Source organism: Myotis myotis, unplaced genomic scaffold (genome assembly GCF_014108235.1).
Source record: "Myotis myotis isolate mMyoMyo1 unplaced genomic scaffold, mMyoMyo1.p scaffold_m19_p_44, whole genome shotgun sequence".
NCBI lineage: Eukaryota > Metazoa > Chordata > Mammalia > Chiroptera > Vespertilionidae > Myotis > Myotis myotis.
The window spans coordinates 411,353-429,304 of NW_023416351.1; the positions used below are offsets into that span (position 1 = coordinate 411,353).

Genomic DNA, 17,952 nt, shown 5'->3' on the forward strand with positions numbered 1-17,952 from the left:
GTGCTTGAGAATCGTGACTGTCCTCCCCCCAGGGCAGGCATCTCGTCCCTGTCCTACGGGTGGTCTGTGCGGCCGGGGGGCTCAGACCACTGCTGCCACCGAGAGCAGCTGCAGGTTTGGCACTGGACCGATTGGTTCTGGAATTAGAGCATTCTTGGAGATCGTGCAGTTGAATTTTCAAAAGATGATTAAACTGCTAGACCTGAACTTGGCTACAGGCAAGAGCCTTCCAGAAATCCGGTGAACCACCCTCCAGCTCACCTGCTCCAGCGGGTGGTGGAGAGCAAGTGGGCTCTGCCGGCTGCAGACATGTGTGCAGTAGGAGATGCCAGGATGAGGTTCCTGTGTTCACACAGCAGCTGTGGGAGACCTATGAAGGCGGGGCGGGGGGGTTCCTCCTGGGGTCCTACAGGAGGGCCACAGCACTTGATGGGGGCAGGGGACACACGGCAGGTCACCAGCGGTGCCCCTTGCCTACCGCCAGGCTGGGCCTGAAACTGGGCAGCACCCAGAGCACCCGCCCTTCAGCCCCTCCACGTGCTGCGGGGCGGAGGGCCGGGCGGACAGGCGTTACTCCCGATCCTCTCCACAGTTGGAAGTGTTCCCCAGGAGAAGCCCGAACATACAGGTCACCTGAACCTCAGCCGCTGGGAGGGAGGAGCCGCCCCTGCTCTGCCCTTCCAGGGCTCACCTTCAGTGCAGACTGATCCGCTGCCCCACCGGGAGACCCGCTCCTCTGGGGGAAGGGGCGCCCAGTCATCTCCCGAGACCCCAGCGTTAGCTGCCCCAGCACAGACACTACATTGGACAATACAGAGGAGATCAGCATGGCCTCTGCCAAGGAGACCGCGCCAATCGGTGGAGCGGAGCGTCCGTGTTACGAGGAATGACTCGCCCGCCCACACCGCCCCGCCCTGCCCGGGCTGACCCCGCTGACGGCGGCCTGCAGAGACCCGGCCCGGCTAGGAGCACCGCCGCGCTTGGCAGGTTTCCTTCCGGGGGCCCATCCGGAACCCTGGATCCAATTCACAGGGAAGAACGGAGCCCAGGAGGTACCGACTGCGGGCCCGCGCGGCTGGAGGGGCGCTGTGGGCTGGGGACCCCGGCCCCCTCCGCCTCCCGCCCAGCTGCTCCGCTGGCGGCCAGCGCACGCGGGCAGTGCCGGGGGCGACCGCATGGGGGCAGCACCGGCCTGCCCGCCGCCCAGGGCCCCTCCCGGCGTCCCCCGCGCCGGGGGGCGCGGCCTCGGAGGCGGGACTTCCGGTCCGCGGGGTCCACGTCGCGCGGCTGCCGGAAGCGTGGCGGCGGCGGCGGCGGCGGCTCCCGGGACGGAGCTCCGTCTGGAAGCGCTTCCGGGGTAAAGCGGGCGCTCGGTGCGGGGTGGGGCTGCCCCGGCGGCGGGGCCGTGCGGACGGCGGGCGCCGCCCCTCTCGCGCGCTCGGGGCCCGGGTCTGCGCTGCGCTCCTGGGCGCTGCCCCCGCCGGGGCTTCCCCGCCGCTCCGTCCCGCCTCCTCCCCCTTCGGGGTCCCGGGCCGGTGCCCCTGGGCCTCCGCCGGCGTCCGCTCAGCGTCGGCCACCACGGGTGCGGCTCCGGCTGCCGGGGGACGGGGCCCGCGGGCCGGCTCCGCTCGGGGTGCCGGCCGCCTGGTCACAGCGCCGGGCGGACACCCGCGAGCGGCGCCGCCGGTGGCCCAGGGCCTCCCCGCCCCCGGGCGACAGCCCCCCGCCCTGCGCGTCTGCACTGGGTGCCAGCGCCCGGGCTGCTTGTGGGGAGACGGGCCAGGCGTTGGGGTGCTGCTGGTGCCCGCCCCGCCCCCCACGTGCTGGTCGCAGCCTCCCCCGGGATGGGGGTGTCGGTCTCAGCCCGGCCCCCAGCCAGGCCTCCGGGAGCCCGGTGCCGGCTTCGGTGGGCTCCTGCCGCCCCTGCGGGCGCGGTCGGGGGGAGAGGGGTCCCCGTCCTCTGTCCCTGACGCTCGTGGCGTGTCGTTTGGCGGCGGCAGAAACCATGGACGTGGACGCCGAGAGAGAGAAGATCACGCAGGAGATCCAGGCGCTGGAGCGGATCTTGGGCCCCGGCCCCTCGGGCTTCGATGAGGAGGTCTCAGAGTCCAGCCTCGACTCGGATTCCGACGCGGGGGACGCGGGTGAGCTCCGAGGCACGCAGCCTCCTCCCTGCTGAGCCGGCGCCTCTGCCCGCGGCTCCTGTCGGCCACGGGCACGCGGTGCTGCGGACCGGCCTCTGCGCACATCTTCTCCTTCAGCCCCTGGCCCTGCCCGAGCGCCCGCCCATGGTGGGCACCTGCGTCAGGCCGTCCTGGGAGAACCCCGGGCCGGAACAGCCACCGCCGCTGAGGACCCCCGTCCCTGGCCCCCTATTCCACGGGCGCAAACAACTGCCCCCCCCCCCCCCCCCACCCCCCCCCCCCCCCCCCCCGTCCCCCCGTCCCCCTGGGTCCGGTGCCCCTCACAGCTCCTGCTGGAGGCCTGCCTGCAGTGGCCCAGCTGCCCAGGGCCCCCCACCCTGCCCCCCTCTCCTCCGCCCCAGGCTCAGCTCGGAGGCCCTACTTTCCTGTTCCCAGGGCCTCTGCGTCTGTCCCCTCCCCGGTTGTCCCCACAGTCCCTGTGCCCTGCGTGCCTTCGTGTTGGGCCTCTGTCTCTTTCTCACGGACCTGCCCGGTCCAGTCCTGCCTCCTGGCCCGCGAGCGGTGCTCAGCTCCCGGTGCTGTCGGGGAGGGAAGGTCCAGCCACGCAAGTCTCACCCTGAGGTCCTTCAGCCCCTCCTGGCCGGCAGCTGCCCGGGGGGCGGGCCGAGTGCCGCGCCTGTGGTCGGCGCCTGTGGGGGCCCCTTGCCAGCCATCTGCTTGCATGGCGGTCGCAGCCGTGTGCTTGTGTCCCCAGATTCGCTGCCCGACGAGGACGCCGCCGCTGCTGGTCCCCCCGTCTCGGTAACTACCGGCCTGAGCTGGCGGGGGGGTGGGGAGGGGTTCCTGCTGGGAGGGGGTTCCTGCTGGGAGGGGTTCCTGCGGGGAGGGGGTTCCTGCGAGGAGGGGTTCCTGCGGGGAGGGGTTCCTGCTGGGAGGGGTTCCTGCTGGGAGGGGTTCCTGCTGGGAGGGGGTTCCTGCGGTATAAAGACAACGCGCTGCGGTTGCTTCGTCTTATACCGTCAAACTGAAACCATCAGCAGGTTGGAGTGCATCCCTCCCGCGTTCCCCAAGCCCTCGTCCCTCTCAACCCGACACCACGCACGGAGGGCAGGCAGCGGGACCTGGGCCGCGGTCTCCCTGTCTGTGCAGGGGGGGCAGGCACAGCCCAGTCAGTCGCACACAGGAGCGCCCAGAACAGTGTCGGGCAAGGAGTCGCTCGGCCTGGCGACTGTTAACTCTTCCTCGGTCACTCGGGGATTTTCTGTGATTTGGGGGGATTTCCGCAGTTGGCTTGCTTCTTCGCCCCGTCGGTAGGAGCGGCACCGCCTGCTGTCCCAGCGGCGGGCAGGCCCCTGAGGCCCCCGTGGGCTGCCTCGCTGCTCAGACCCGCGGCCTTCCCACTTTCTAGCTGCGTGCGCTGCTGCCTCCTGCACCTCCCCTGCCTGTGAGGACGTCACGGGCCGTCACGGGCAGTCACAGGGTCCAAGTTTAGCAGAAATGGAAGTGGAACTACCACACACACACACACACACACACACACCCCGTTTTCTCACGCAAACCCCCCCTTCCTAGAAATTGAAATGAGTTTTCCATGAGGGAACGGCTGCCCTGGAGTTCACGTCAGGGTGGTCCTGCCGGTCGAGCGTCTGGGTCGAGGGCCCGAGGGCCGGGGCGCTGGTGGCCGCGCGTCCTCACCCGCCGTCTCCGTCTCCGTGGTGAGCAGGAAGGAGAGAGGTGGGACGGAGCCAGCAATGACGAGGACGACCCCAAGGGGAAGACGCTTCCCGAGGACCCGGAGACCTGCCTGCAGCTGAACATGGTCTACCAGCTGGTGCTGCAGGAGAAGCTGGCGGAGGTCAGCCTGCTGCTGGCCCAGAACCAGGAGCAGCAGGTAGGACGGTCCGGCCCGCGCACCCCGCCAGGCCTCCCGGGACCGGGGCGGTCCTCCCACAGGCCCCTCGTGTCCACAGGAGGAAGTCATGTGGGACCTGGCAGGGTCCAAAGGCCCCCGGGTGAAGGACAGCAAGAGCCTGCCCCTGAACCTGTACGTCGGGCACTTCCTCAAGCCCTACTTCAAGGACAAGGTCACCGGAGTGGTGAGTTGGGGGGCGTCAGGTCCGTGGGGCGGGCGCCCCCCCGCAGCCAGTCGTGAATTCCCGTGTCTTCAGGGCGGTGGTCTCTAGCGTCCTACCCCCTCCCGGGCCCCCTCCTGTGTGGGGCCGGCCAGCTGCTCCACGGGTCAGCCCCGGGCCGGGCCTCCAGGGGTGGCCGAGGGCCAGCGAGGCAGGGCTTGCCCGGTCCTGGTGGTGGGGCCCGGTGTTGCTGGTGGCAGCTTTCCCCTCTTCGCCACCCTCTGCCGGTGGGGTGGTGCCCGGTGCCCGGTGAGGCGGCCGCTCCAGGTCCAGGTGTTGAGGGCCAGGCCTGGCACGGGGCCCGGCCGCTGGAGGAGGCGGAGGAGGAGGGGAGCCGCATCGTGACGCCGTGCTCTCGGACAGGGGCCTCCTGCCAACGAGGACGCGCGGGAGAAGGCTGGCCAGGGCATCAAGACCTTCGAGGAGCTCCTGGTGACCAAGTGTGAGGGCTGCGCTCGGGCACCGCGCCTCCCACACCCGCTCCCTCCCGGCCAGACGCGGGGCCGGGCCCCTCCCAGCCCTGCCTCTGCACTGAGCGGGCGGGGGGGGGGGGGGGGGGGGGGGGGGGGGGGCCTCCTCGCGGGGGGGGGACGGGGGGGCCTCCTCGCGGGGGGGGGGGGACGCCTCCTCGCAGGGGGCCGGCTGGGCAGTCTGCCCTGCGCGCTCTCTGACTGAACGTGGAAGGTGGAGCTGCCATCGTGGGAGGCGCCGCCCCTGGCAGCCCCGTTGAGCCTCGTCTCTCCTCAGGGAAGAGCTGGGAGAAGGCCTTGCTCAGGAAGGCGGTGGTGAGCGGCCGCCTGCAGCGCCTGCTTCAGCCCAAGTTACTGAAGTGAGTCCCAGGGCCTCGCCGAGCAGCCGCTGGGCTTGGGGAGGCTTGGCCTCCTGCGGGGTCCCCTGCGGCAGCGGCTGGAGGCCAGTGTGGAGGCGGGTTGGCCGAGCCCCCTCGGTGCTGGCCTCACTCAGGCAATTTCTCTGGTCTGGGCCTCGGTGTCCACTGTGAAAATGGGGACCATTCGTGAGACCTGCTTTGTGTGTGCTGACAGCGTGACGTCACGTGACCAAATCACAGCGCCTGGACCAGCCAGGGGGTCCCAGGGCCTTCTGTGGCCTCAGGCCTTGACGGGGGGGTCAGGGCTGCCTGTGTGACGGTCACAGCCCTCCTTGGGCTGCGGGAAGCGGGCATGTGCGCAGGCACACGGCTGGAAGCTGGTCACTGGGCTCTGGCTCTGGCATGTGGGGCGGCCGCAGTTCCCACCCTGCGTCAGCAGCACGTTGCTGCACTCGCTGCTGACATGACAGCCAGGGGTGGCGCCGCGTTCTCTGCAGGCGAGGAGCCGCGGCCGCTCCGGGAGGCGAACTAGCCCACGGGCCCAAACCCCGGCCAGGCTCATAGCCAGTGCCCTGGGCGGTGCTGTGGGAGCCGCCTGCCCGCAGTGACCGGCCTCTGCCGCCCGCAGGCTCGAGTACCTGCAGCAGAAGCTGAGCAGGGCCACGGGCGAGGCGGAGCGGGCGGCCCTGGAGGAGCAGAGCAGCAAGGCCGAGGAGGAGATCCGCGACATCAAGTGAGTGGGGTGCCGGGCGGCGTGGACGGGGCGAGGGGCCGGCCTGACCCGGTGCCTTCGCCTCTGCAGCCAGCTCCCGGAGGAGGCCTTGCTGGGCAGCAGGCTGGACAGCCACGACTGGGAGAAGATTTCCAACATTAATGTAAGTCGGAGCACGCTCTGTGGCCACCACCAGACCCAGCGTGACCCGTGGCCAGGTGCGTGGCCAGCACTGCGGTGGCTCTCAGCGCCCCCCCTCCCACACACAACGCCCCCCCACCACCCCTCCCCGGCCCGCTGAAGGGGGCGGGTGCTGAGTCGCTTTGCATTTAGAGCCAAGCCTATGGGTTTGGCTGCACGAGGCCTGGCGCCTGGATGGAGCGCCCGCTCTCCCCGCACGGCTGCTGCCAGTGACAGCTCCGCGGGGGTCTCTGCAGTTTGAAGGTGGTCGCAGCGCAGAGGAGATCCGGAAGTTCTGGCAGAACTGGGAGCACCCCAGCATCAACAAGCAGGAGTGGACCAGGCCGGAGCTGGAGCAGCTGAAGGCCATCGCGGCCAAGCACGGCCACCTGCATTGGCAGGAGATCGCCGAGGAGCTGGGGGTGAGGACCTCCCAGACCGCAGGGGTGTGGGTGCTGTAGGGACCTGGAGACCCAGGGGTACGGCGGGCGCCGAGCTGAGAGGCAGCGTGCGGCTTGGGTGTCACGTAGACGGAGTCTTCCTGTGACTCCTCTGAGGTGTCTCCTTGCCGAGCACGTCTGCGTTCGCCACAGGCGCTTGCTGTCCTGGGGCGGGGAGGGGGAAGCGAGTGGGTTGTCGGTGCCCAGAAGCCCTCACCCACATGGCGCCTCCGCCCGCGGTGCGCCAGTGACAGCCTCCGCCTGGTGTGGCCGCAGACCCGGCGCAGCGCCTTCCAGTGTCTGCAGCAGTTCCAGCAGCACAACAAGGCCCTGAGGCGCAGGGCGTGGACGGAGGCGGAGGACCGCATGCTCACGCAGCTGGTGCAGGAGATGCGCGTGGGCAACCACATCCCCTACCGCCGCAGTGAGTGCGCCCTCGGCCGGGCCGCGACGGGAGGGCAGGGACGGCCGGGCGTCTGGCGGGTGGCGAGGCCAGGCTGGAGGTAGAAGGGAGGGTCTGGCCGCCCCAGGGGTCCCGGTTCCATGCTCTATGGTGATGGCTGCTCCTTCCTGGGGGACCCGGGAGGGGCAAGTTCACGAGGCCCCTTTGCCCCCAGTTGTCTACTACATGGAGGGGAGGGACTCCATGCAGCTCATCTACCGGTGGACCAAGAGCCTGGACCCCCGCCTCAGAAAGGGCCTCTGGACCCCAGAGGAAGACACGGTAGGTGTGGGGGCCGGGAGGGCCATCTCCTGGGAAGGCCACCTGCACACTGGCGGCCCCGTAGCGGACTGAGTGGGGGGTTGTGATTACTGCAGAGGCCCATCTGTCTGTGTCCTTCCTGCAGAAGTTGCTTCAAGCCGTTGCCAAATACGGGGAGCACGATTGGTTTAAAATCCGGGAGGAGGTGCCAGGGAGGAGCGACGCCCAGTGCCGAGACCGGTGAGTGTGAACTGCGGGTGCGACGGGCCTGGGTGGGTGCGGAGACCAGGCCGGTGCTCTGGCCCAGGGCGGCCTGGGGCCCAGGGGAGACCCAGTTGGGAAGTGGGGCAGCTCTTCACTTTCAAGCCGCAGCTTATTCAGACTCCAGTGGGGACGGTCCCTGAGAGGCAGGCGCCCTGAGCCCTGTTGTGATTCCCCCCCATCTCGCTGAGCCCCTACCCCTCTGGGCTGGCTTTTATCCAGGCCGCTCTGTGAAGGCGTGGCTCCCCTGCCACCCAGCTCACCCTCTAGCACGTGCGGTCTGGGTTTCTGGTGTGAGCACCGAGTCGTCGTGGCCATCATTTTTAGGGTATTTTGTTCCCCCCCCCCCCAATGAAACCTATTCCCCAGCAAAGAAAACAAGTCAGAAATAAACAAAGGGCCTGAACAGACGTTTCTCCAAAGATTAAACACATGAAAAGATGTGTTTAATCCTCTGTCATTTCAGGAATACAAGTCAAATCCCCAAGGGTCACCACTTCATGCACAAGGAGGTGGAGAGACTGGAACCCTGGGCACCTCGGGTGGGAATGTGCTGTGGAGACTCAGGAATTAAATAGGACCGTCACGTGGCCCCCACCTCCCCCTGCACACCCGTAGCCCACACCTCCCCCTGCACACCCGTAGCCCACACCTCCCCCTGCACACCTGCCGCCACGTCCCCCACCTCCCCCTGCACACCCATGGCCCCCACCTTCCCCTGCACACCCGTAGCCCCCACCTCCCCCTGCACACCCATGGCCCACACCTCCCCCTGCACACCCATGGCCCACACCTCCCCCTGCACACCCATGGCCCCCACCTCCCCCTGCACACCCATGTCCCCCACCTCCCCCTGCACACCCGTAGCCCCCACCTCCCCCTGCACACCCATGTCCCCCACCTCCCCCTGCACACCCGTAGCCCCCACCTTCCCTTGCACACCCATGGCCCCCACCTCCCCCTGCACACCCTTAGCCCACACCTTCCCCTGCACACCCGTAGCCCACACCTCCCCCTGCACACCCGTGGCCCACACCTCCCCCTGCACACCCGTGGCCCACACCTCCCCCTGCACACCCGTAGCCCCCACCTTCCCCTGCACACCCGCCGCCATGTCCCCCACCTCCCCCTGCACACCTGTAGCCCCCACCTCCCCCTGCACACCCATGGCCCCCACCTTCCCCTGCACCCACCTCCCCCTGCACACCCATGGCCCCCACCTCCCCCTGCACACCCGTAGCCCCCACCTCCCCCTGCACACCCATGGCCCACACCTCCCCCTGCACACCCGTAGCCCACACCTCTCCCTGCACACCCATGGCCCACACCTCCCCCTGCACACCCGTAACCCACACCTCTCCCTGCACACCTGTAGCCCACACCTTCCCCTGCACACCCAGAAGATGTGAACACAGGGACTCGGACACTTGTTTGTACACTGTGCTCACAGCAGCATCGTCCACCGGGTCCAGGCAGGGACACGCCTCACTCCCAGCATCCGGGAGGGGGACACGCGTGTTTGTGGCGCCCGGGCGGGGCACACCCGAGTGCCCTGGACAGGGAGGATGGGAGGACAGCGGCAGTGTCTGGGCGGTCGCGTGTTGTTGCCTGAGAAACGGTGGGGACTTGCTGAGCGCCGTGGGCTGGAGCCTGGGAGAGGGACACGGTGAGCGAGGTGCTGCGCTCGGCGTCCTCGTTCTCAGACACGCCTGAGCCTGTGGGTGCCAGCTCCCCCGGGGACTGCCAGACGCCCCTCCACAGGGGCTGCCCGCGCTCTGTCCCGGCCACGTGCGGGGCCCGGTCTCCATGGCCTCGCCAGCAGGCCCTGCTGTTCTCACGGGGCGTCGGGGCGCTATGCGTCCCGCCGGTGTGAGTGGCCTTTCCCGCAGCCGCCCTGGGAGCGCCCCCGCGCGCTGCCTTCCCTGGGGAAGTGCCCGGTGCCCTGCCCGTGTCCGCTGGGCTACCTGTCGGGTCACTGGCGCAGAGAGGCCGTTGTAAACTCCAGACCAGGCCTCTTCGCGGGCACGCGGTTTGCAAACTCGCCGTCTGGGACCGTCTTTCCCTTTCCCGACGCGGAAGCCCGCGAGCTTTCACTCTGACAGAGTCCGGTTTACCCGTGGTGCGGGCACAGGGCTCCGGTTTACCCGTGTTGCGGGCACAGGGCTCCGGTTTCCCTGTGGTGCGGGCACAGGGCTCCGGTTTACCCGTGGTGCGGGCACAGGGCTCCGGTTTACCCGTGGTGCGGGCACAGGGCTCCGGTTTACCCGTGGTGCGGGCACAGGGCTCCGGTTTACCCGTGGTGCGGGCACAGGGCTCTGGTTTGTGGCCCATTGATGTCTGGGCAGGCCATCCCGGCCCAAAACACGCATGTCCTCGTCGCCTCTAGGTACCTACGGAGGCTGCACTTCAGCCTGAAGAAGGGGCGCTGGAGCCCCGAGGAGGAGGAGCAGCTGCTGGAGCTGGTGGAGAAGCACGGTGTGGGTGAGTCCTGCGGGCCGGCCGCCTCGGTCCCCGCCCCCTCCCAGGCGGCCCCAGACAGGAGGTGGTGGAGCCCCGCCACACGGACCAGGCCACAGTCACGGGGACGCGGAGGCAGAGGTGAGCTGGAAGGGAAGAGGCCTCGGCCCTCCGTGCGGCTGCTCCCTAGGCAAGGCCTCTCCCGTCCAGTCGCTCCGTCCCCAGCTGTGCCGGAAGCTTCTGAGCGGGAAGGGCAGCAGGAGCCCGTTCTGGGGACAACTGCATCTCGAGGGGCCAGCTTCTCGGGGAAGAGCCTTTTCCTGGCCGAGGGTGTGTCCTCAGACCTGAGCGCTGCCTGTGTCCTCCCCGCAGGCCACTGGGAGAAAATCGCCTCAGAGCTGCCCCACCGGACGGGCTCCCAGTGTCTGAGCAAGTGGAAGATCATGGGCAGGGTGAGGCCCCGCCGCCCGGGGCAGGGCGAGGGGTGCGGGTGGGTGAAGAGGAGAGGGCTCTGTGGCCCAGGGCAGAGGGAGACGGGTCTGGTGGGCAGCGCCCTCCCGAGAGCAGCCTGTGCCCTCGCTGCTGAGGCTGAGGAGACGAGGCCTCATGCAGCCCTTTCCCCACAAAAGGGCACGAGGCAGGGGAAGAGGCAGTGGCGGCGGCGGCGGCGGCGCCTGCGCAGCGTGCGGTGGAGCTCCAGCAGCGAGGCCAGCGGCAGCAGCGGCAGCAGCGATGGGGACAGCGGGGACTCGGAGCCGGAGCCAGAGCCGGAGGAAGCGCTGGGCCCCCAGGAAGATGGCCAGTCTCTGCCGCCAGCACAGCACAGCGTGCCGGACGTGGACCTGTGGGTTCCCGCCAGGCAGAGCGCCCACACACTGGGGCCGGGGGGCTGCCCGGGACGCTCAGCCGCCTCCCCCGGCCGTCCCCGGGCCTCCAGTGCTGCTCCTGGTGGCAGCAGGGACGTGGAGGAGACGGGCAGACCGGCCCCGTCCGGGACACACAGCGCCAGCCTGGGCGGCATCGGGTCCCCGCCCTGCGAGGACACTCGTCCCACAAGCTCCGAGGGGCCGGCCAACGAGGTGGGCCTGGCCCTGGTGTACCCAGGCTTGGGGACTGGATGCTGCCGCTTGGCAGCCAACAGGCCAGTGCTCAGGGCAGTGGGCCGGCCTGATCTCATGCCAGTTGTGCCCCCACGTGTGGGCAGCACCCCCACCTTGCTCTGACGAGGTTTACTCCAGACCCGTGTCAGGAGGGGGCCCAGCAGCAGCCTTCCCGCCGAGGCCGTGGCCTCAGTTGCCGTGAAAGCCACGCAGGAGAGCTGCTCGGGGCACATAGGCCTGGAGCCCTTCCTGCAGCGTCTCCCCCCGAGCTGGGCAGGGCAGTGGGCAAGGAGAAGCCGCCTCCCGGCCTGGGCTCCGGTCCCGCTGGCCTGCCAGGCGTGTGCCTGTCTTGGGGGAGGCCCTGCCTAGGCACCCAGAGCATGTTCCTCACCAGCGTGGTGCCGGCTTTGGGGTCTGGGTGAGGAGTTAGCGTGCTGCCAGGTGGCGGCTCCACGCTGGGCTCCTGCCTTCAGCCTCGCTGTCTGTCCGTCAGGGCGCGAGGCGGCTGCTGAAGGTGCCTCTGGAGACCCTGAGGTACATGCTCAAGACCAATATGACCGTCCGGGGCCAGGCTCAGGTAAGGGCCTGCCCGCGTCATCTACCACCACACCTTTCTGCCCCCTGAGTGCATGTGTGTGCACACTGCCACAGCCCACCCTGCACCTGTGTGTGCACACTGCCACAGCCCACCCCACCCTGCACCTGTGTGTGCACACTGCCACAGCCCACCCTGCACCTGTGTGTGCACACTGCCACAGCCCCGCCCCGCCCGTGTGTGTGTACACTGCCACAGCCCACCCTGCACCTGTGTGTGCACACTGCCACAGCCCCGCCCCGCCCGTGTGTGTGCACACTGCCACAGCCCCGCCCCGCCCGTGTGTGTGCACACTGCCACAGCCCCGCCCTGCCCGTGTGTGTGCACACTGCCACAGCCCTGCCCCGCCTGTGTGTGTGCACACTGCCACAGCCCCGCCCCGCCCGTGTGTGTGCACACTGCCACAGCCCTGCCCCGCCCGTGTGTGTGCACACTGCCACAGCCCACCCTGCACCTGTGTGTGCACACTGCCACAGCCCCACCCTGTCCCCTTGGGTCCACAGCTTTGGGGGGCAGTGAGGGCGACACTCAGGTGCCTTCCCCCCACAGAAGAAGCCGTGCCTGTTCGGCTCACCCCAGGGGACCACCTCCGGCGGCAGCGACGGCACTGTGACCAGGCCCCACACGGGGCAGCTGTGGCGGCAGCACCGGAGACACGCCCTCCAGCAGAGGCGCCTCGGGCGCCAGCTACTGATGGCCGTGAGTCCCTGGGTGGGCGACGACATCGTGCCCTGTGCTCCCAGGAGGCCCACTGCGGCGCCCACACGAGGTACTGCCCTGGGGCTCTGGGGGCCTGCTGGGGGGAGGGGCGTGGGGGCCCGCGGACACCTGCTTGTTTTCCTGGAGGGCGGAGTCCTGTGGGAGGTGTGGGGTTAGCCTCTGTCCTGCCATTGAAGCCTCAGCAGGAGCGCGTTCCTGTGAGCATGGCCAGTGGGCCCACGGGCAGGTGGGGTGTCTGAACGTCTTACCTGTGACACTCGCTCTCGGAGTGCCTGGCCCCAAGGCCGAGCTGAGGCCCCGTCAGGGCCGGTCTGCGCTCTGGCCCCTGCCCTCCCTGGTCAGAAGGGGTGGCAGCTGGCTTTGGGGTTCTTTGGGGCTCCCTGCCTGGCACCCAGGCTCCGGGGCCACCTTGCACATGTGCCCTTGTCCCCCAGCCGACAGCATCGGGGCGCAGCTGCAGGACGCCCGCCTGGCCAGCACCCCGGTGTTCACCCTCCTCATGCAGGTGAGCCCTGCAGAGTGCCCTCCGCATGCCTGGCCTGTGGGGGGCGCCGGTGGACGTCCCTCATGCAGTGCAGTTTCCTAAAGCTGTGGGTCCTGACAACAGTGCCAGCGTCCCTGCCACACCCTCGCCCGGACCCGGAAGGGATGGGGCTGCGTGGGGAACACTGTCCCCCGGGCTCGGATCGGGGCGGGCAGGCAGCCCGGCGACCAGCCTGCGCCTCTGGGCCTCGGACCTGTGCCGAGAGGACTGGTGGGGGCTGGCCTGGGCCCCATGCAGACCCTTTCGCCGTGGCCCTTGGGCTGTGGGGTAGCTCAGGACGGGCAGGGCCTCCTGCCACACGTGTCACGCATGTGTGGTGTGTGCCCCATGTGTCCCTCAGCTGTTCCACACCGACACTGCCGGCTGCATGGAGGTCATTCGAGAGAGGAAGGCCCGGCTGCCCCCCCTGCCCCCGGCCGGGGCTCAGGTGAGAAGTGGGGGTGCCGGCCGGGCTCCCCGGCTCCTCTTCACCCTGTCCCCTCGGCAGTGCTGGGTGTAGACTGCGTTGGTCCAGCCAGGAAGAAAGGGATGCCAGCTCTTTCCAGGGACAAGGGTGTCTGGGGTCCCGTGGGGCTGGTCTCGGGGAGGGCCTGGAGCCCCGAAGACTCCCCACCGTCCGGGAGGAGAGACGGCCCCCTTGCAGGCCGCCGGCTCCCAGCTTCTCACACCCCCACCCTGCTGAGCTGCTCCCCTGGTGCAGGTGGCCAAGCCCACGGGGTCCGTCAGGAAAAGGCTGTCCTGAGCCTGGTCACCACTGGAGGAGACCACAAAGCGGTCCAAGGACAACTGTGGCCGTGGTGCCCCGACCAGGCCACGGACCCTGTGCCCTCCTGTCCCACAGCCAGGCCCTGCCTCTCCTGCAGCCCAGCCCGGCCACCTAGATGGGCTCTGCAAGGGGGCCTGGGAGCGGAGCTGCATCAGGAGGGAGGCAGGGGCCTGGGGAGGGGTGCCAGGCCCGGGAGGGCCATCCAGGCTGGGCCCTAGCCTCTGGCTGCAGGTGGGAGCGGGGCCAGGCCTTGTGCCCCTCTATGGGCAAGAAGTGAGCCGTGGTCTTGGTGGTGGCACAAAGGGTTGGGGAGAGCAGTCAGGTGAACAAGGGGGCGGGGCCACATGAAAAAGGAAAAAGAAAGAGAAGGGATCCAGCCCGGGACTCCCCGAGTGCTGAGTCTCTCCCTTCTTTTCCAGGCGCCCTCCAGTGCCCAGAGCACCCCAGGTACTGGCTCTCCCTTTCTCTCGGCTGTTCTGTCCCCCACGGGAGCGGCCTGGCCACGACGGATGAGGGTTTTGTTTGAGGGGCATGAGCCTAGCTGGCCGAGGGGGGTGCTGAGTGCAGTGGGTAAGCCCTGAGGCCCCCCCAGCACAGGCCCGGGAGGCAGAAAAGATGTTCACGATGTGGGGGCCCCGGGCTCCTGCTCCCACATGCCCAGCAGCTGCCCGAGGAGACCTCTTGCGGGGCGGGCTGAGGTGGGTCTGGACAGGCACCTGGACCTCCGTGGTGTGTTCTGTCCTCCCTCAGGCCACCTTCCGAGCCAGGTGACAGCCCAAGGCGCTGCAGCAAAGAGACCCAGGGGTGCAGGGGGCCGGGGGCTGCAGACCTGCCCTCCCCAGGACACCCCTGCGGCGCCCCCGCCAGCTCCAGGCCGCCCCCTGCACAAAGTGAAGACGGTGTTCCAGCTGCTTCGAGAGAAGCGGCTGCGGGAGGCCCGAGCCAGCAAGGCTGCCCAGGGCCCCGTGGTGCTCCCACCCCAGCTGCTGGTCTCCTCGCCTGTGATCCTCCAGCCCCCGCTCACACTGGCCTCCTGCGGCCCCCCAGCCACAGGGCCGGGCGTCTCCAAGTCCGCGCTGTCTGGGCCGGGGGCCCCTGCCGCGACCAGTCCGAGCGCCCCAGGCTCTGGGGTCACACCCACGCAGCCTCTTGCCCTGCAGGCCCTGGCCTGGGCTCCTGTCCCCACCGTGGCCTTGCAGGTCCCTGGGGGCCGCCAGCTGGACAGTCGCGGACCGTCTCCAGCCCCTGCCACGTCCTGGGGGCAGGGCCTGCCCGAGGCACCAGCCTTGCTTCCTGCGGCTCCCAGTCCCGCTCAGCCGCTCATCCAGTCCCTCAGGCTGACGTCAGCTCCGGGCACCCTCAGGGGCGGGCCCCATGTGGCCGCCAGCGCCCCTCTGCCTATCAGCAGCGTGCTGCTCCCCGTGCCGTTGCCAGCCGTGCTGGGCCTCCCCGGGCCAGCAGCGACCCCTGACCCCCAAGGGCTGGCGGTGACTCTGTTGCCCTCAGTGACGGAGACTCCAGGAGGCCAGGGCCACGCCAACAGGGACGCAGAACCAGGCCCTGCCTCCAGGGCAGACCTCGAGGCCCTCTCGCCGGCCCCACCCCCCCAGATCCCTGCAGAAGCCCAGCCCTGCCAGCTGCCTCTGCCCCCCGGTGCTGGCCCAGGAAGGACACTGCTGTCCCCAGCAGAGCCAGGGGGGACCAGGGCGCCTCTGGGGTTGGAGAGGCCACCCCCACCCCAGCGCGGGCCTGAGAAGGATGCCCTGGACCTCAGCCTGCTCTCCCAGGAGAGCGAGCCGGCCGTGCAGGAGTGGCTCCGGGGGCTGCGGGGGGTGTGTGTGCCCCCGCTGGGCAGCAGACTGCCCTACCAGCCCCCCGCCCTGTGCAGCCTGCAGGCACTGTCTGGTCTCCTGCTCCACAAGAAGGCCTTGGAGCACAGAGCCGCAGCCCTGGTGCCCGGCGGGGTAGCTGGCACCCTGCAGGCCTCGCGGGGGTGGGTGCAGGAGCAGCTGCAGGACAGCCCGGCCTACCTGCTGCTGAAGGCCCGCTTCCTGGCTGCCTTCACTCTGCCCGCACTGCTGGCCACCCTGCCCCCTCCCGGCGTCCGTACCACCTTGTCAGCCACGAGGCCCACCTCAGGGAGCGAGGACGAGGACCTGGAGGAGCTGGCACGCTCCGATGGCAGCAGGCAGCCAGTCCGGGCGAGCAGCAGTGCCCAGGCAGGGTCTGCAGCCATACCCCCAGTGCAGGTGGGTGGCCATGGGCACAGTGCTGCACTCCCACGCTGCCCGGCCTGCCCAGGGTGGTGGGCGGGGCTGCAGCAGGTGGAAGCGGTGGGAGAGTGGCTGGTGTGGAGGGGACGTGGCTGCATGCGGGCTGTGCAGAGGCGCCTCCCCTTGGGCCGCTGTGGCTGTGAGAGGAAGGAACCTCCTCTGACCCGGGGAGCCCTCGGCCCCCACCCAGCCCTGCACCGCGCCCGCGGGCTTTCTGAGCTGCAGGTGGGTCTAGGGTCCCTGTTTCCTCTGAGGAACCTGGTAGGAGCCTCTCGGGAGGTGTCCCTGCACCTCGTGCTGCGCCGCCCAGCAGTCCGCAGCCAGGCCCTGTTGTCGGCGAGCAGGCGTGCTAGGCTACCGCAGACGCTGTGCCCGTCAGGGAGGCTGTCCGGTGCTGGCAGTGTCCTGGGAGCATCTGCCTCCCTCCCCTCTGGGTGCCTGTGGCTGCTGGGCTGGCTGACACCTGGGAGGCCAGGCTTGTGGCTGAGGCTGGGTCCCCCTCCCTGGGGCTCGATCCAGCCTGAGGCCTTGCTTAGGGGTCCCAGGGCTGTCTTCTGGGCTGACAAGCCCTGGAGACCCGGCTGGACCGAAGAGGCCCCCGACCCCATAGTGTGTGGTGTCCACGGCTCCCTCAGCCCATTCCTCACTGTTCCCACTGCTCATCTTGCCCGTCCTGGCTGCGGGGTCACTGCTGTCCCCTGTTTCAGGGAGCCCCAGACCCTGCCCCTTCCTGCCCGGACGATCTCGACGACGTTGATGTGCTCCAGACGCGGCATGGCCGGCACGCCCGCAAGAGGCGACGGCTGCTGTGAGCCGGTGAGTCCGGGCAGCTGCTGGCCCCGCGTGCGGTCTGCTGGGCGGGGGCAGGGGGGCGCCTCGAGCTCTCAGCGGGCGATGTGTGAGGCAGGTCCTGGGCAGAGGGCCGGGCTCCTTCCTGCCGTCTTCCCGTCTGCTCAGGGGCAGCTCCTCAGAGACGCCCTCCCTGACCTGACCGCTCCCCTGAGGAGCCGTCCGTCCCGAGGCACTCGCCCCTCCCGTCTTCCCCTGAACGCAAGCCCGAGGGCAGGCACGTGACTTTCTGCTGCTGGGTCCCCGTCCCAGACCTGGCCCCGGAGGCCTCATCACAGAGGCAGGAGCAGCTCCTGGAGCGGGTGGGGCCGGGGGCTCTGGGGCGCGAGCACCATAGAGGAGCCCGCCATTGAGGCCCGCCCTCCCCCACCAGGCGCAGTGCCTCCCGGCACCCCTACCATGGGGTCCTTGTGTTCCAGGACGGCTCGCCCGATGCCCACGGCCACACCCACAGGAGCTGGAGCCCACGGGCCCGCCAGCCCCGCCGGCCACAGGAGACAGTGGCTGGTGCCTGGGAGGCGCTGCCAGGAGTAACCGTGCTGGCGGCAGGGGCGCGGCTGCTCCTGTGTGCACGTGGGCATGTTTGAAGGAGTTAGTAAGTGTTCTATTTTTCATTAAAAAGCAGCCGGAGGCTCCTGTGTCTCTGAGATACTGGGCGGTGAGTGGAGGCTTGGGCGCCTCCTGGACCTGCTGGGAGCAGCAGGCTGGGCCTCTGCGGGTGGGAACAGGGAAGCAGAGGCGGGCAGCCCTCGGGTGTCACCTCAGGGACCGGGCACCCACTTCCCCTGCTGTCCAGACCACACCGGCCGACCCAGCAGCCCACGGGCCTCCTTCCTTCGTGCGGCGTTTCCCTACAGGAGCCCGTCCCGTGGCTCCGGCTCCGCCTGCCCCAGGGCCCCGGCTCGGGCTCAGCCTGCACTGAGGCTCACGGTGCCGCTTCATCCTGTGGGCGCCGCGCCACGCCGCCACGACTTCCTGTCCCGCGTCCAGCAGAGAAACGGGGCGATGGGTCAGCGTGTCCTGGCCCCAGGCTCCCCCCCTCCCGCCAGCCGTCACTCGGGTGCTGTGGACGTGGCGTTGCTTTGCGCTCTCCCCACTAGTTCCTGGTTTCCCCGGCCCCCTGTGCCACGGCTTCTCGAGGGTTCGTGTGACATTCCAGCCCGGCTGGGTGGCTCAGTGGTTGCGGCTCGATCCCCAGTCTGGGCCGTGCAGGAGGCAGTGATCAGTGATTCTCTCTCATCATGGAT

At 69.5% G+C, this 17,952-nt stretch overlaps 1 protein-coding gene across 4 annotated transcripts; it reads left to right on the forward strand.

The window, feature by feature from the left end:
• Positions 1–1,273: 1,273 nt before the first annotated feature.
• Positions 1,274–17,338, forward strand: SNAPC4 (small nuclear RNA activating complex polypeptide 4). Of its 4 annotated transcripts, none has more exons than XM_036306860.1 (24): positions 1,274–1,357; positions 2,001–2,144; positions 2,899–2,945; positions 3,868–4,035; positions 4,115–4,240; positions 4,640–4,718; positions 5,024–5,105; positions 5,734–5,838; positions 5,908–5,980; positions 6,255–6,419; positions 6,714–6,861; positions 7,055–7,161; positions 7,286–7,380; positions 9,788–9,882; positions 10,231–10,310; positions 10,488–10,937; positions 11,452–11,535; positions 12,103–12,322; positions 12,708–12,778; positions 13,158–13,244; positions 14,003–14,030; positions 14,334–15,832; positions 16,564–16,664; positions 17,079–17,338. In XM_036306860.1, exons 2-24 carry the CDS (start codon positions 2,006–2,008, stop codon positions 17,290–17,292), a joined length of 4,263 nt encoding a protein of 1,420 aa, XP_036162753.1. In that variant the 5' UTR covers positions 1,274–1,357; positions 2,001–2,005; the 3' UTR covers positions 17,293–17,338. The 4 variants fall into 4 exon arrangements, with proteins under 4 accessions (XP_036162753.1, XP_036162754.1, XP_036162756.1 ...); XM_036306861.1 differs by lacking the exon at positions 1,274–1,357 and adding an exon at positions 1,366–1,582; XM_036306863.1 differs by lacking the exon at positions 1,274–1,357 and having other exon boundaries at positions 16,564–16,672; positions 17,125–17,262.
• The last annotated feature ends 614 nt before the right edge of the window (positions 17,339–17,952 follow it).

Bases quoted from the DNA above. Each gene is read 5' to 3' on its own strand.
- SNAPC4 (XM_036306860.1), top strand. From the start codon at position 2,006: ATGGACGTGGACGCCGAGAGAGAGAAGATCACGCAGGAGATCCAGGCG. The intron at 9,883-10,230 runs GTGAGTCCTGCG...TCCTCCCCGCAG, and splicing joins GGTGGAGAAGCACGGTGTGG to GCCACTGGGAGAAAATCGCC. The intron at 14,031-14,333 runs GTACTGGCTCTC...GTCCTCCCTCAG, and splicing joins CAGTGCCCAGAGCACCCCAG to GCCACCTTCCGAGCCAGGTG.